We start from the raw sequence: 14,589 nt of genomic DNA, 5'->3' as shown, positions 1-14,589 counted from the left end.
AAGAAGATTATGATCTTGATCTGCATATCAGTTCTGGTAGTATTCGTAGGAGGTGGAGCAATATATGAATTGTTATAAAATATTTCAGTAAGTATAACGAAAATATTATTTTTATTCAAAAATAATTTTTGGCTTCACAAAAATTTTTAAACAAATGAACTGGAATCTATTCCACTGTAGTAGAGCTGAAAACCCGTAATTTTTAATGACAAAAAAACATTGATCTTCTATAATGTGACCCGTTGAATATGTTTTGGTTACACTATGAGAACAGTATAATAATATGATAATACTTCACTATGAAATACATATATTGTTTCAAAAATCTTCCAATTACTCCGATAAAATTCTTTCAACTATCTGGTTTCATTTCTTTAAAAATATTCTTTTTTTATAAATAAAATATTTAAAGAATATTGACAAACCTTCCAGTTTATTATTTATCATTTGAGTATGATTGAAATTTATTGTGTAACCAATAACTTATAATATTATTCAGTACTAATTTCAGGTATATCAACCATTCAAATGCACAGGCAGCTCATGGATGAAAAAAATTGAGGCAATCCTGAAGAACACTACAATTTTTCTCTCACATTATTTGACCGACGATATAGAATAATCAGTTGACAATAGAAAATAAATTCTATAAAAATCAAATGCTGAACCACGCCTAGACAACAAAAAATAATATTCAAATTATAAGTCTTACGAAGAAAAAAAATTGTATATAGGTAAAATGTTGACTCTGAACAGTGTAGGTAAAATGTATTATGATTTGTACTGAAAATCCAATTTCGATATTAGCAATAATCTGTAACAGTATATTTCTTAAATATTTTTTGGTGGGAAAATTATTAAGAATTTGTTTCGTAAGAGAAATCACTAAGTGAATATATATATATATATATATATATATATATATATATATATATATATATATATATATAATATTTTAATATTAATATATATTACAAAAAGCATTTGAAGCTTTATAACTCCTATTTAGTATATGCGAGCGCTTTCGGCAGCTGGTCGTGCTATCATCATCATCAAGGCTCTACTCAAACTGAACCTGTCATCCTCTTATTTGTCTTTTTATGCGGTCCGAACCCCTTAGTGCAGGTACTGCAGGTACTTTAAGTAAATTTACCTGTGTTTGGGTTACATCAGATAATATTCTTTGTGTTGGATCTTCTCTAGGTTTACTGTTTCTAGGAGTGTGTATTAAATAGAGAGGGTTATATTTTTAGGAGTGACAAATTTTTTGGAAAAGAAAGTTTTTGGCTTTCTTTCCCAAAAGAGAGTGTGTATTGTTATGTGTAATATATTGAATATTAGGTCTTGTTGTGTTTTGATTTGTATTTATGTTTATGACTGTTAAATTTATGGATGTTTGTTTCCCTAGATGTCCATATTGTTTCCCTTATTGACTTGTTTTGTGAGTTTTATGTTCTCTGGTGGGGGGAAATTATGTTATGTAAGAACTAAGAACTGATCCAAAGGTACGACGAATACAAAAAGACGTACATAAACCCAATAATATATAAATCAAACCTCGCAACACACGTCATACAAAACAAACATAATTTCCCCTCACCAGAGAACATAAAACAAATCAATAAGGGAAACCGTATGGACATCTGGGAAAACTTAAACATCCATACATTTAACAGTCACTTATCGAGGAACAAATATAAATCTGAATTGAAGGGGTTATATTTTTAGGAGTGATTAATTTTTGGGAAAGAAAGTTTTTGGCTTTCTACTACTCCATCTTGATACAAAAAAGGGATGAGGGTCTGAAAGTTACTTATTTGCATGATCTACACATCCATGTATAGAGTTACTTATTTTCAAATTGATTACTTCCTTCCTTTCTTTGGAAGATTCCCCCACCCCTTTTTTTTGTATCAAGATGGAGTAGTAGAAAGCCAAAAACTTTCTTTCCCAAAAAACATAAATCAAAACACAACAAGACCTAACATTCAATATATTACACAAAACAATACATACTCCTAGAAACAGTACACCTAGAGAAGATCCAACACAAAGAATATCACCTGATTCAACCCAAATACAGGCAAATTTGCCTAAAGTACCTGCAGCACCTGCGCTAAAGCGTTCAAACGACATAAATTGACAAACAAGAGGATGACGCGTTCAGTTTGAGTAGAGCCTTGATGATGATAGCACGAACAGCTGTCGAAAGCGCTCGCATATAATAAATAGGAGTTATAAAGCTTCAAATCCTTTTTGCAACATACATTAATATTAAAATACGGAAAATTAGTTGCATTATTCAATATATATGATCTCTCAGCTGATTATACCTATTACCATTCCAAAGTCAAACTAATAAAAAACGAATCTATTTCGTCAGTGTAATCTATATAATTCAACTGGAAGGATAAAATTAATTTTGAAGGGTTTTGATGAATATTGAATTCAATATAGTGTTGAGTTGTTGAATCAGCATATTAATAAATCCAACTTATTATCCTATAATATTAGACAGCAATGCTTAACTAAAATTATATATAAATAAGATTTAATGATTATATATCTTCCTCAAATGATGAGAGTTTCATTTGTCCAATTTGGAATAATTTTTTTTGTTTCTTGGAAAAATAGAAGGGCACTCTGAAAAGTAAGGCTTAACGGATGGAGCATACAAATACCATCAGGCATTCAAATAAAATGGATTTTTCTAAAATGATTCTCCATGAAACTATTAAGTTGTTACATTGTAATTTCATTTCATCATATAGGTAATACAATTGTATTTTTCTGTGGCATCTTTTTTCTAATGAAAATTATTTTTCAAAATTCAATGATCAATACGGTAGTCATATTATATGAAATGAAATATTTATATTGAATTTTCGTAGTCATATAATAAATTTAGAATTTGACTACTAATTCAGCTCAAACATTTCTGGAAGGTTGAAATTCGTTTCCATTTTTTATATTGATTTATTTCACACACAAACACTTTCAGCAACATTAGCATTCGATTTTCCAAAATATCAAATTATTTCATTTATAAGTCATTTACTGGCATAATATTCATTGTGCAAAATAACAACTGTTAACATCTTATTCCAAAATACATAGTGAACCAAAATCATTTGGTGGTGCTTCAATTTAAAAATGGCACCATAGGAAAAGGTATGAAAATAGTTGATGAATATTTTGTTACTTCCTAACTCTGGTTATTTTTTTTTCAGAACACAATACATGCACACACACACACAAACACACAATATCTACACAATGAAGCACACACACACTGACTCCAAGCATATGCAAACATGTGATCTTAGTGACAAATGGCACATTGTGTAGTGTAGCTGTATTACCTACAAAAATTAATATATTGTGTGTTTCCTCAATTTACAGAAGAAAATTATGATTTTAATCTGTCTTACAATCTTGGCAATTATTATCACATGTACCATTGGAGGATATCTTGGATTGGTGTAAAAGTATGGTAAGTATTAATAATGATAAAACTATGTTTTAATTCTTTATTCTATGTGGAATTTATTGTCCCGACAATATTTCCAGAAAGGTCTACATTTTTCTGTGAATTGTTAGTTTTTCAAGAGTGGTCAATCAACCAATATTGTTGTAAAATGTTGGCTAGATATGCTAGATACTTTTACATAAATTTTTCAAGTTTTTCTTTGCCACTAATTTTATTGTACACTATTATCCAAAAAAAGTAAAAACTGAAATGCACAAACTATGTCCTTGGAAAATGAAAACTTTCATTTTTACATCGCTATGATTTAGTTTTGACATTATTTTTTTTTAATATAAGAAAGGTATTTCTTCTTACAATTGCTTGTGTCAATCAAATTATGCATTGTCATCCGAACCGAACATGTAGGTAACTAAAATTACAGCTCATTTGGTTGACGTTTTAAAATTCTTTTACAAGATTCAACCCAAACTAGTATTTTCATAAACTACACCTTACGATTTGATTTTCACAAACTTTATTTTCAAAAAATAAAAATATATTACGACATATTTCTCTATCACAGTAGCTTTTTCGTAGTGATTTTCATTTAGTTAAGGGCCGAATTAATCAGAAAAAACAAACTAATATACGATACATACATCGCAAGTTGAATAAAAGCATGTGTAACAACAGAATTGATTGATAATTTTACGAAATATCTGTTTATGAAATATTTTGAATGTCAGCAGGAGCATTTAAATACTACAAACACCTATTTCTGACCAATATATTGTTTGAAATAGGGTTATCCAGATTTAAATATCCAACCATGAATCTTGTGCAAATACATTGTAAAATGTGGAAAATTTATTGTAATTAATATAAATGAATGTTCAAGTCACTTATCTGGTTATCCACAGAAAAAAAATACCATAAACACATACCTACATATGAGTCTAAAAATTCATTTTTAATTTCAACCATATTTTTCTGTTTCAGAACATTTATTCAGCTGTTCCAATAATCGTCGTGAACTTAGCTTAGCATGAGATCGTTTTTGTTCAAGAAGAAGAAATATTGTACATTTCATTTAACTTTAATTGTAGGTATTAGATAAGCTGTAAAATAGTGAGCTATTTATATTTTGGGTGATTTGAATCGCAAAACTGTTTGCTATAGCAATAATAAAGTTTATGTTTTACGACGTGTGATATTTGACTTTTCCATTATAATTTTAACTTGAAAAAAATGTATTTGTGTATTACTGTACAAAATATATTGAGGTATTCTGAATCACAGAAAAATTATTTTTCGGCATGTTAGAAATTTACAAGTGTCGTTTTTCTTGAGAAAATTGTTTATATCTATTACCCTATTTGAGGGTATGTAATTAATTCTGTAAAATAATTTTAAATTTAAAATGGATACTAAGAAATTCTACTGATATATAGAATGTTTAGGAATTATAGGGATAGGATTTTAGTAGACAGAGTTGTTCTTATTTAGAGGAGATTGCACAATCAGTAGTGTATTTGAGGGGCCTAAGTGATTCACTTGCAGACAGTACCTTTTTATATACCTGCATATCTAACAAATCATAAACCTTTCATCTCATTCAATCATTTAGAGATCATTACGATTTCGGTACTGTCATTTTTCCACTCGTAGTGTACAAATTTGGAACATAGATGGTGGGAATGTGCCAGTTCAATTATGTTGTATGATTATACTGCAAAACATAATGGGTTTAAAGAATTAAATAACTACCAAATTTGAACTGGTATATTCACAACAGTAATATCACTTTTCCTATGTCTTCCGCCAGTATTAAAATATTTGCAAAATGACCCATATTATTATTTATTAAATTATGTTATTCATGTGAGTAGGCTTTCAAAGATCTCTATGGTGAAGAACATACCTTGTCTATTGTCATTTTCAAAAGATATTTGTGTATGTAGAATTTTATACTCAATTTTCAATTTTGCGTATTATCCGCAGGATTCATTATATGTTGGAATAGTGTTTTGAAATACAGAACAGTTCAAAATTAAGTAAAATATGTAATAAAAATCTATTGTGTGTCTACTGAATAAGTAAATACAAAGACCCTGGTTTCTTTTCTTGTTTTATTGAATCAGAATATTATGATCAGTTTAATATTTTATATGATTAATTCCTTTCATTTAGAATTTTCCATTCCAACTACTTTAAAAAATATTAAAGGACTCCAATTGATGTCCTGTTTGTATATTCTATAAGTACTACTTGTCCTTTACAAACAAATTTTAATTATGATATTCATATCACCAAATTATTTTATTTCAAACTGAAATACATACTTGACTGTTCTATATATGATAAACCTAGCAACAAAATAAAAAAAATTCAAATTGTAAGTGTCAATTCAACTGAAATATTCAACATAATTACTAAATTTGTTGTATCTATAAATTTTTGCATCACATAATGTTGATGCAGAGAAGTGAGATTTGAGTAGAGTACTTTTCATATAAGTAGTTAATTCTTCGAATATACCAATGGTGTTGTAGTTGTAGGCTAGTTTGAAAAATATGTGGTGTTCCGCATTTATGTAAGTTGAAAACTTAACATATATTTATTTATACCGTTTGACAGCAATTCACACTGTACAAACTAATAGCAATATATTTATAATATCTCCCCTATCATCATAAAGTTTTAAATTCATGTGGATACTTTTTGTCTATATTCCAGAAATACTTATATCACAGTAAAAACATATTTTAGAAAAGTCAATACTAATTATTGTTGACCTTGAGTTTAGTCCACTGATGCATGTGTATATATTAGTTAGTACATTCGAACTGATGAACAGTGAATGGAATGGGATAGTTCTATATATATTTTCTTATTAAACTCGTTTTCATTCACTGCAGTTCTAAGATAGGGGAGGAGCACATTGTGATTATTAGATGTATTTTCTTTTTGAATTGAGAGTACATACCAAAGCAGTGATACTTGGGTAATGTTATTAATAATTATTTACTATTTGTTTACACATTATTAACTAACAAAAAGTAAGACATATTCAACATATAAATAATAATGTTCTAAAAATAGTTGAGGAAATTCAAAAATCTATTTATTTGTGAATGTTGGGTAGTGAATTCAAGTTGTACACATGAATAAATGAATGCTTGTAACACCATGTGTAGTTTTATTTCAACAGTGGTTCATTTTTGAAATAAATCCAGCTCTAGTTGAAATTGACTTGAAACATTATAAAATCATGGATTTATTGAAAATATTTTATTTTAAATCCCTCTGTCTCTCACTCAAAATGTTCTCCAACTTTACAGTTCAAAACTACTTGAATATTGCTTCAGGCTTGTGTGCTGGATTTATACTTCTGGTGGTGCTCAATAAAAACCTCATTTCAGATTATAATTTTTATTTGACGTGTTTCGGGATTTAGTTAAATATGTACAGTAACCGAAATAATGAGTTTATTCTATTTGGCTTTTACACACTGTAGGCGTGGCGGAAAGGCTTCGGATTTTAGGACCTTCTTCGTGTTCTCTCCAAGACTTGAACCGTATAAGAATATTCGTTTTCCTCACAATTGAGATCAGATCTCGACTGAGTCTTTTATATATCCCTGAAACGAGCAAGGCCACAATTTTCTAATAATAATCTTTGGTGTGTTCTTAACGACTATGGCATCCCCGTTGCCAGCAGGCAATAAAAAGTTGTTTCTATCAGTACTAAGATTTTTTGGTGGTCAACCTCTCCGATCGGACACTTTCAAAAGGCGAGTTTTGACAAAGGTACCCTCCGAGGATATCATTGCGAATGTTGAATCAAGTATTCGTATTTTACCTAATGATATTGCTGAGGAAATCCACATAGAATCGTCGAGGATTCTAATGCGCGCAAAACCACACAAGGCCAACTCAACACGACGGGAACGAGAGGCACTGAAAAATCTCAATACTGATAGGAACATCTTGGTATTGTCTGCTGACAAAGGAAATGCCACCGTCGTGATGAAAACCAAGTCGGGATCCGACCTCCGAGATTTTAAGATGAATTAATTTTCTCATCCGTCCAAGTCTTGGAGAGAACACGATAAAGGTCCTACAAAAAGCTGAAGCCTTTCCGCCATGTCTAGATGGCTCACCAAAAATCCATTAAGAAAATATACCATTAAGACCTTTCGTGAATGCGATAAGCTCACTAACTTATAAGCTGGCCAGATACTTGACAACCTTACTGCAGCAGCTCATGAGAAAAACCGAAACATTTATTAATGTTTCGAGACAGTTCATCGAAAAAATTAGAGATATGAAGTTAGGTTCTGGAGACATAATAGTGAGCTTCAACGTGGTCTCCTTGTACACGATGATTCCGATCAAGAACATGATAGGGCTAATTGGTGAAGTATTCCCAGCAGATACAACCGCCCTCGTCGCTCATTGCTTACCATCAACTCATGTCCAGTGCGATGGTGTTTTTTACGAACAAATGGATGGTGCTGCAATGGACATTCCATCAAGACCGGTGGTGGGAAACTGTTTCATAGAAGATTTCGAACAAGAAGATTTCGAACAAGAAGCCAGCCACTCGTGCTGGCGAAACGTTAGGATACAGTTCCAAACCACGACGGTCTTCAAACCCGAATGAAGATCGTAACAATGTAATATTTTTTGTCAAAAACTCTCGACCTACGGCACTCTTGATAAAAAAATAACAAAGAGGTGCTGAGTACACTTAAAAGTGACACTGCTTGACAATACAAAATTGGTACTTCAATTTTCAATGTTATTTACATTTGGGAATGAATTGATATTATGTGAAAGATTTTTTACATTATGGTCCATACATTTCGATTCTTGCTTCATCTGTCAACATGTGTACAAAATTGAGCCAATCTCATTTTTCGCGTCGAGAGATTTTGACGAAACAAAAGTGAAGTGAATCGTGTTTTTAGGAGAGCTTAATTTTTGGAAAAGACAGGTTTTGGCTTTCTACTTCTCAATCTCAATAAACAAAAATGTGAAAGTCTCCAAAGAAAGGAAGAAAGCCATTAATTTCAAAATAAAGTCTTCACAAAAATGTGTAGATCATGCGAAAATGTAACTTTCAGATACAAACTGGTTAAAAAGCCCTTTAAAAACAAACTATGTACTTTCATATAAACATTGAATTATACGAAAGGAAAATAGGTACTTTGGAAACAACACGAACATTGAATTATACAAAAAACCCTTTTTTTATTCAGTTTGTTCTCTAAACATTCGTTATGAAATTGAATCAGATATTATTCACAGGATATACACGATATAGTAGGTATATGAAAGATATAAAATTTCAGATATAAATTAAACGTAATTCCGGTCTCGACACTTCAGCAATGTACAGCATGTATAGTGGTGATACTGAATATAAATTCACCCACCGGAAATTTAAGGGCATGGAGAAACAGGGATGAAAAGACAATTTTTATGGGCGCGCCTTTTTTTCCCGCGACTGGCGCCCCAGTTGGAGTATTTCCTTTCTTATTGCACACCTACAATAGAAAACAAACCTACATAAAAAATTCAGCCTTTGAAAATACACCGGTATGGAGAAACAGTGATGAATAGGTTACTTCATTTTATGAACGCGCCCTTTTCCCCGCTGCTGGCGCTTCACAGTGATGAAAAGGTAATTTTCATATGTAAACTCGTCCCAGGTGGCCGCCCCAGATAAAATATTCAAAAATCCTTCCTTATTGCACATCTACAACATAAAACGAACCTACATACAAATTTTTAGCCTCCGAAAATGTAGAAAAGGTAATTTTCATATATAAACGCTCCCCATTTATTCCCAGTTGGCCGCCCCAGGTGTAATATTCAAAAATCCTTTTTTTTTCATTGCACATCCATAATATTGAACGAACCCACATATCAAATTTCAGCCTCCGAAAATATAGGTGTACGGAGAAACTAATGAAAAGGTAATTTTCATGTGTAAACCTGCCCTTTTTACCCCATGGGACGCGTCCCAGCTGTAATATTCGAAAATACTTTCCTAGTGCGCATCTAACACCAAGCACCTAATATATTAAATCTTCGCTTCCTTGGACTTACCGTCAGTACGGAGAAACAAAGATGAATGGGGGTTAACTGACTTTCGCATTTATAAATATAGATACCACCTTATACCGCTTATATAAATATCATTTTCTGTTTTAAAAATATTTCTCGATTATTAGGTAAACAGTTGTACACCTTCGATTTTTAATCAACTGATTTCATCAAACTGTCCCTTTGATCACCCTTGTTCATCGATGCATTCCATCAGTTATATCGAAACCACATATTAGAACAACTACGTTTAGATTTGAAACACTAGCGATTCGTCCCGACTCCGCACGGGTGCAATGTTGATATTGAATGTCTATATTTACAACGTTCACAGCTTTTTTGTCAGTAGACAATACAAACATGTTTTCTTTAGAGGTTACTCTTGAAAGAGCGACATATAACTGGCCTGATACCGCCGCAACCGCTATGTCCTTGCATTTTAAATCCGTAGTATCTTCGGAAATATTCATTCAAATTTCATGCTGAAAGGGGCCATATTGATCACATTATGGACAGATAAGATAAAGGATGTTATAAGAAACAGAAGCATATAACAAGGATATATTTATGATAATTTTATAAACGCGCCTGGCTGCAGCTGGCATCTCATTAGTTTGAAATTCCTTTTTATTGCACATCTGGAACATAAAGCGAACCTACCTATAACATTTCAGCCTCCAAAAATATAACGGTATGGAGAAACAGTGATTAAAAGGTACTTTATTTTATGAACGCACTTTTTTCCCACGGCAGGCGCTCCAGTTGGAATATTAAAAAATCTTTCCTTATTGCACATCTTTAACTTAAAACCAACCTACATGTTTGGCAGAGGAACAAATGTTGAGTGTTGAATGGAAAGTCGTCCTGGTTTCGTTCAGGACTGATGTTTGTCAGAGGTACACATGGGTCATGACTGATGGTAGGATGGCGACATGAATATCCTCAGACATCAGTGCCGCCCTTCACGGTGTACCCCTACTTGGCTGGGGTGAGATGGATGAAAAGATTGTTCATCTTTTAACGGAGGACATAGGGGCCTTATTCGACAGAGTGTCGGGGCTTTCATATCGGGAGGGATCGTCTACAGCATAATCCATAGTTTCCCCAATTAACGGATTTTAATGAGTTTCTGCGCAATCAAAAACTCGCTGATTCCTCGACTGAATGGACTGCCGAATGGAAGGCAACTGCAAATCTCTGCGGATGGCTCCTTTCCGCGCGAACCAAGGAGCATTCACAATCATCCTTATTAAATTGTTTTGCAATCTCTCCAGAATGGAGATATTGGACGGAGCCGCTTGTCCCCAGACGCCTGAAGCATACATGATGACAGGCTTGAACATCATGTTGTAGATGGTAATATTATTTTTGATGCCATTTTAGATCTTCTATTGATCAGAGGGTACAGACTAGCTATCCGGCCCCCGATCTTTGTTTTAACTGATATAATGTGCGGGTTACAGGTGAGCCTGCGGTCTATTACAAGGCCGAGGTACTTTACCCGCGCTTGCCAATTGATCTCCCTTCCAGAGACCCTCACTTTCCTAGCCGGAGAAGATATCGTTCTTTTCATGGCTATCGCCTGAGTTTTTTCTGGGTTCACTCGGATCTTCCACTCGAGGTATCGGCGCTCGAGGTCATCCAATGCACGTTGCATATAGACGAGAGACACCTTCACACGCTCGGACCTCAGGAGGCCGCTGGTGTAGAGCGAGTGAAGAGAGTGGGAGAGAGCACAGCTTCCTCTGGCACCCCAGCGAGGATCTCTCTGTTGTCATACAGAGAGCCGTCTACTCTGACCTGAAATGTTCTGTCTTTCAGGAAAGACCCAATCCACCGGATCAGTCCCCGAGGCAGGTCGAACGCGTCTAGTTTGTGTAGAAGAGCTTCATGCCAAACATGGTCGAAGGCCTTCGAGATGTCTAAAAGGACAACGTGAACTTTTTGGTTATTGTTTAGTTCTTGAATGGTATTTTCGACCAGGCTCAGAGCCTGCAACTCGGTGGAGTGGTATCTCCTGAATCCGAATTGTTCGTTAGGCAGAACATTTCGGTCCTCAACTTCTTCGTTGAGCCTTTGCAGAACGACTCAGTCAGCTTAGCCGCCGACGAAAGCAAACTGATCGGGCGATAGTTCTGTTGGAACAGCGGATTCTGACCCTGTTTCGGGAGCATGATGACAATCACATGCCTCCACCTTCTGGGCAAGTTTCTGAGATCCAATCAACAGTTTATTATGTTAAGATGGTTCTCGGCGCAGTTGTCTGGGAGCCTCTTCAACAACCTATTAGTTATCGAATCGGCTCCCGGAGCCTTCTTGGCCTTTGCGGCCTTGATATAATCCTTCAACTCTTCCACAGAAGCCGGGCGTATGTTATCATCATCATCTTTCCTGAGGATGCGGTGAACCCGATTTTCCAGCAGCATATCGCAATCGTTGTCGTCAACGTTAAGTTGGAACTGACGTTCCATCGAGTCGGTAAAAGCCAACGCTTTGTCGGCGGGGGAGTAGCAATCCCGTGCTCTCCGTGAATAGGTGAGGAAGCAATCTTCTCCACCTTGAGTCTGCGGGTGACTCGCCATAGCTCGTCATCCCAAGGCTCAAAGGATTCCAAGAGCTCCTCCCACCTTTCGTTCCGGTGATCAATGATGGCCTGCTTGACTTTATTGGCCATCTTGCTTGCCGCAATTTTATCCCTTGGGAAAAGGGTTCGCTGATAGAGCATTCTCAGGCGATTTTTTTCTCGTATCAAGGCTTTGATTCGAGGGGAAAACTCATTATAGCGCTTCACCGGACACTCCTCCCTGAAGGTGATGGCCGCTCGGAACGCATCATTCACCGATAGCTCGAAACGTTCAACAGCCGCGTCAAGTTCGTTGGGAAAGCAGGGTGCCTCGGGAGGCTCGCGAAACTCTCTGAGATGGGCTATAAAGATGTCCCAATCCGTCGAAGATCTCATGCGATAATCAGGAGAAGGAAGTTCATCACTGGATTATGATCGGAATCCAGTTCCGAGAGAAGGTAAATTTTGCTTGTCATCTGGAACCAGCACAAGATATTCATGCCTGTCGACATGCGCATAGAGTGCTTAGCCGTTTCGATTTGTGGCTCTGCTCCATAGTCAGTACTTGTCGTTGAAGTCGCCAGCAGCAATTGTCGGAATGTTGCTTCCCATGAGCAGTTCATTCAGTGACTCTGGGAGTAAAAAATTGTTTGGAGGGTTGTAAATCGAGATTAGTCTGTGACAACCCCTGCTCAGTCGAATTTCGACACCCACGGCCTCAGTTCCGTGTAATCGGATGCCGTATTGGACACACTGAAGGGATCGTTTGGCAAAAATGCCAACTCCCCCTCCAGCACGTCCAACACGTTCTCTGTGAAAGAATCTGTAGTTTGGAATGACAACCGAGTCGTTTCTCAGATGTGTCTCTTGAACAAGAGCCACATCGATATTGTGTTCAATTAAAAAGTTCTCGAAATCTTGTCTTTTGGAACGAATGCCATTTGCATTCCAAAAGACTATCTTCAGCTTCAGAGATCTAGGCAACGTTGGTTGTCTAGACATTGGCAGTTTCGGTTATCACCTCGGTATTCACCGTGAACATTATCTGTAGCACGAGGAATTGTACGAACAATTTTTTCATCTGGTCCAATGCGGCACAGATGTCTTAAACCCCCTGCGTCTGAGGTGAAGGTTCAGATTGAGAAGGGACGGGCCTTGCAGTACTGCTGCACCTTTCGATGCAGCCTTAGCAAAGCTGACCCCTTCCTGGACGCGTCAAGACCCCGTAGGTCTTCCTGAAGGGGCTGGCTGCCTGGCGGAAGTTTTGAGTGTTGAGCCGAGCTAGTCGTCCTCATTTGATTCAGGTTAGAGCCTGGCTCCCTTACCCTTTCAAGAGTGATTTTCGCATTTATAAGTATAGATAAATTATACCTGGTGGGGACAAATCTCAATACGCCACAGTGGATGTCTAATCAACTGCTCTCCGATGAATGAAAAAAGAAACTGTTTTATCAATAGTGAATTTTGAATTTTCAATTATTATTTTATTTTATTTTATTATTTCAATTATTTATTGGAAAAATCTTTTATGGTAGAATTTGATCAATAGATGATCAATGTAAAAGTTATTTAACGTTTACAAATTGGTCAAAAAAAAAAAGTTGAAATTTGATCGACCGAAATTGTTGGTCAGAAAGGTAAGTAATAGCAAAACTACTAAAAAGCAGCGGAAACCACTGAAATATATTCTTTCATCAGATGTCAAAATTTGTTACTCCTTTAGTAAGAAAAAAGATCTTGATTAAATGTAAAAAAACTGTGTATTTATTGAAAGGTACATTGTCGCAGCCAAATAGTTAAAACAGCCGTTCAATCAAACAGCTAGCTCTTTGACTGAATAACGTCTGCTATCTTTTTATTTGAATATTTGAGGCGCTCAAAACGTTCAACACTACAGCTGATACAAAAGCAGTCGTCTAATTGAATTAGTTCAGCGCTCACCACCGCGGCGCTAGATGCGTTTTATTCTCAAGAGCTAGGTACATATAACAAGGAACGTATTAGCCTAGAGATAGAAGAAAATGTTAAACCAATTTGTTACAAGCCTCATCCGGTTCCATTTGCTTTTCCGAAAAAAGGTGGAGACAGAATTGAAAAAATTATAAAAAGAAGGTGTAACTGAGAATGAGGACAATTCTAATTGAGGAACGCCATTAGTGCCTGTTATGAAGGCAAATGGTAAATATATTCGGATTTGTGCCGATTACAAAATGACAATATACAAATATCTTAAAGATTTTAACCACCCCTACCCCGAATAGATGAAAATTTTGTATTACAAACCAAACACACACAAAAAAAAAACATTTCACTAGCGACACAACACGTGGATTATAATATAAATTCAAATAAATAAATGTTAATTAACAAAAATTGTTTTGATTGTGCCAACTGCCGTCTATTTATCAACAGCACATCTAATGTATAGTACAGCGCTCAGATAG

At 35.1% G+C, this 14,589-nt stretch overlaps 1 protein-coding gene across 2 annotated transcripts in view; it reads left to right on the top strand.

Moving 5' to 3' along the window:
• Syx1A (Syntaxin 1A) overlaps window positions 1–6,659 on the top strand; it is a 184,506-nt gene extending 177,847 nt beyond the window's left edge. Inside the window, exons 9-10 of one of the 2 annotated variants that reach the window (XM_074172337.1) lie at window positions 3,403–3,493; window positions 4,469–6,659. In XM_074172337.1, the coding sequence (XP_074028438.1) occupies window positions 3,403–3,486 (84 nt within the window). In that variant the 3' untranslated portion in view covers window positions 3,487–3,493; window positions 4,469–6,659. Of the gene's footprint in view, window positions 94–3,402; window positions 3,494–4,468 lie in introns of those variants that run through there. The other variant, XM_074172338.1, reaches the window with a different exon arrangement.
• The last annotated feature ends 7,930 nt before the right edge of the window (window positions 6,660–14,589 follow it).

The sequence above is a fragment of the Leptinotarsa decemlineata genome, unplaced genomic scaffold, assembly GCF_025532065.1.
Source record: "Leptinotarsa decemlineata unplaced genomic scaffold, Ldec_3_MD MMD2_tig00000090_RagTag_RagTag, whole genome shotgun sequence".
Classification (NCBI taxonomy): Eukaryota; Metazoa; Arthropoda; class Insecta; order Coleoptera; family Chrysomelidae; genus Leptinotarsa; species Leptinotarsa decemlineata.
The sequence above is the reverse complement of the archived record's forward strand: the minus strand, read 5'-3'. Positions and strand labels throughout refer to the sequence as shown.